At 38.0% G+C, this 2305-nt stretch overlaps 1 protein-coding gene across 1 annotated transcript in view; it reads right to left on the minus strand.

The window, feature by feature from the left end:
• LOC101847479 (gamma-aminobutyric acid receptor alpha-like) overlaps window positions 1–2305 on the minus strand; it is a 65402-nt gene that overhangs the window by 16768 nt on the left and 46329 nt on the right. Inside the window, exon 4 of the mRNA XM_013080796.2 lies at window positions 1176–1288. Coding sequence (XP_012936250.1) covers window positions 1176–1288 — 113 coding nt within the window. The remainder of the gene's footprint in view (window positions 1–1175; window positions 1289–2305) is intronic.

Raw genomic sequence — 2305 nt, forward strand, 5'->3', positions numbered from 1 at the left:
CCCCCCCTTCTCCCCTTCAATGAACATTCTCTGTCTGCAACTAAGCTCTTTCATCATTCCAAGTTTTAAAAAAACTAACAAAAAATCCATACATTTCACGTTCACAGAAGAAAACACAGACACCCGACTGTAGCATTGATTGATGATAGTGGGCAAACACTTTCAAAACTCCTAAAAGACACAGTCATGTACTTCGAAACCCAAACATGGACCAATTCTATTCAGCGAGCTCTGAATCATTAGCAAATTTAGTCAGAAAATGTTCTAAAACCAGTCGTCTACTTCACCAAGGTATTCTGAGTACATGGCACCGCGTCTAGACCCAAGACTACATTAGTGGTTCACACACAAAAAAACCCCAACATTATCGAAAGGCAGGACAAACAGTGAGGTAGAAATAGAGACAACTACTATTGAACCGAAAGAAGGATAATACTAAAAGGGACAAATTTCTGCACCGTATAAATAGGGCTGAAGAAAATCTCCTCTAGACAGAATAGAAATTACCGTCTCTTAACAATGAATTTGCATTCACAGCTTTCTCGACACACACACACACTAACCCAAACACACACACACACACACTAACCCAAACACACACAAAAAAAATTTCTTCGAGTGTTAGGTCTGGGGCAGACAATGACGATCATGGTACCTCATTCCTTCCTACTGTCTATCTTCCTGATCGGCTCGGCTTTTCTTTTTGAGTTATTCGTTGCAAAGTTGCTCATCCCATCTGTGCGTGTTGTTCTTTGTCTTCCTCTGTTCTTCTTACCCGCTATCTTTCCTCATAGCAGAAGTTTCTCTTGTCCAGTTGATCTATTTATGTGTCAAAGAATCTCACTTGTCTGTTTCTGATGGTTTTAAGTATGGATCTTTCCAAACCTGTCATTTGGAGCACTTCTCTATTTGTTTTCCTCTCTGTCTGAAAACTACTAATTAAGCCAAAAAATAAAACAATAAAAGCAAACAAAAACAAAAAGTAATCAAAATAATCAGAAACAAACAATTACAAAGTCGGAACTACATTTTGCTCATCCACGCCAATAACAACAGCAGTAATGACAATGAAAACAAAAAATAGCATCAGCAACCTCATTAGTGATAACAACCACAAAAACAACAACAACAACAGCAACAACAACAACTGTAAACGCACTTAACTTATGGAATGCTTCTGACGAAAAAGTTAAGCAAAGACTCACAGCTTCCTATGAGAAGAGGACAATGCTGAATGTCCATAGGAAAGTTCTCCAGGTGCATACGGCATGTAGCTTGGATCGTCAGACTGGGGAATGTAAATCAAAGTGTGCCATTGTAAAAACGCACTAAATACTACGCCCGATTTGGGTATTTGTAGACTATCCCGTCCACTCTATAAGCATATGATAGAAAGTGTGAGAATATTTTTGTTTAAAAATGGACTACTATCCCTCTTTATTTAGGTTGATATAATTGCGTTTCGTTCATACTTTTGTTTTCAGAGACTAATCCCCCTCTCCCGCACCGATTTTCTGTTTTACAGTATAATAATATGGATAATTATTGTAATTAGTGTTCTACGCTCCTCTTGACAAAATTCAGATAACCCTGTTTGTTAGGGTCAACACAGATACAGCCTCCCAGCAGAAAGACTGGGATACTCTGTAAAAAAAACTTCCCTACTTTTGTATCGAACTCGTGTCTTCTGAGTGAGACACAGAAGAACCTGACGATTGCACCACTGACGGCATTCTTCTACTGTTTTGTATAGTTTGGAATGAGTTTCACACCCTTTTCAACACCGTGGGACCCTTTAGGAACATTGCGAACACCATAATAACCGATCTGCAACAAAGGAAAGACAAGGTTTTAGTACATTTCAAACTATAATGCAAAATCACAACCACGTGTCTGCATATTTCATAGTGTTTATGTTGTTACAAGCCTGTTCAAATTTAAGATGAAAATAAAGCAAAATGTAAGAAATATGTACAAAAAGGAAAGTTCCTAGACGTTTTTTTCTTTTTACATAGGTTAGCACAAATGCTCACAATGACCGTCATATTCCCACTCTGTTTCTGTACGATTGCCCAATCAAGTGCAGATCTTTCTTAGTGAGTGCAGGGTCATCAAAATAACTGGTGGGTTGGTTGTCTCCAAAAAAGGGTACGTGTTCGTTCTATAAGTGTCCATCTTTTTGTTAGCTTCTTATTCTGTTTGCTGTCGTCTTCGCTCTCCTATCTATCTATCTATCTGTCTATCTGTCTGTCTATCTATCTATCTATCTATCTATCTATCTATCTATCTATCTATCTATCTATCT

Source organism: Aplysia californica, unplaced genomic scaffold (assembly GCF_000002075.1).
Source record: "Aplysia californica isolate F4 #8 unplaced genomic scaffold, AplCal3.0 scaffold00100, whole genome shotgun sequence".
Taxonomy (NCBI): Eukaryota; Metazoa; Mollusca; class Gastropoda; order Aplysiida; family Aplysiidae; genus Aplysia; species Aplysia californica.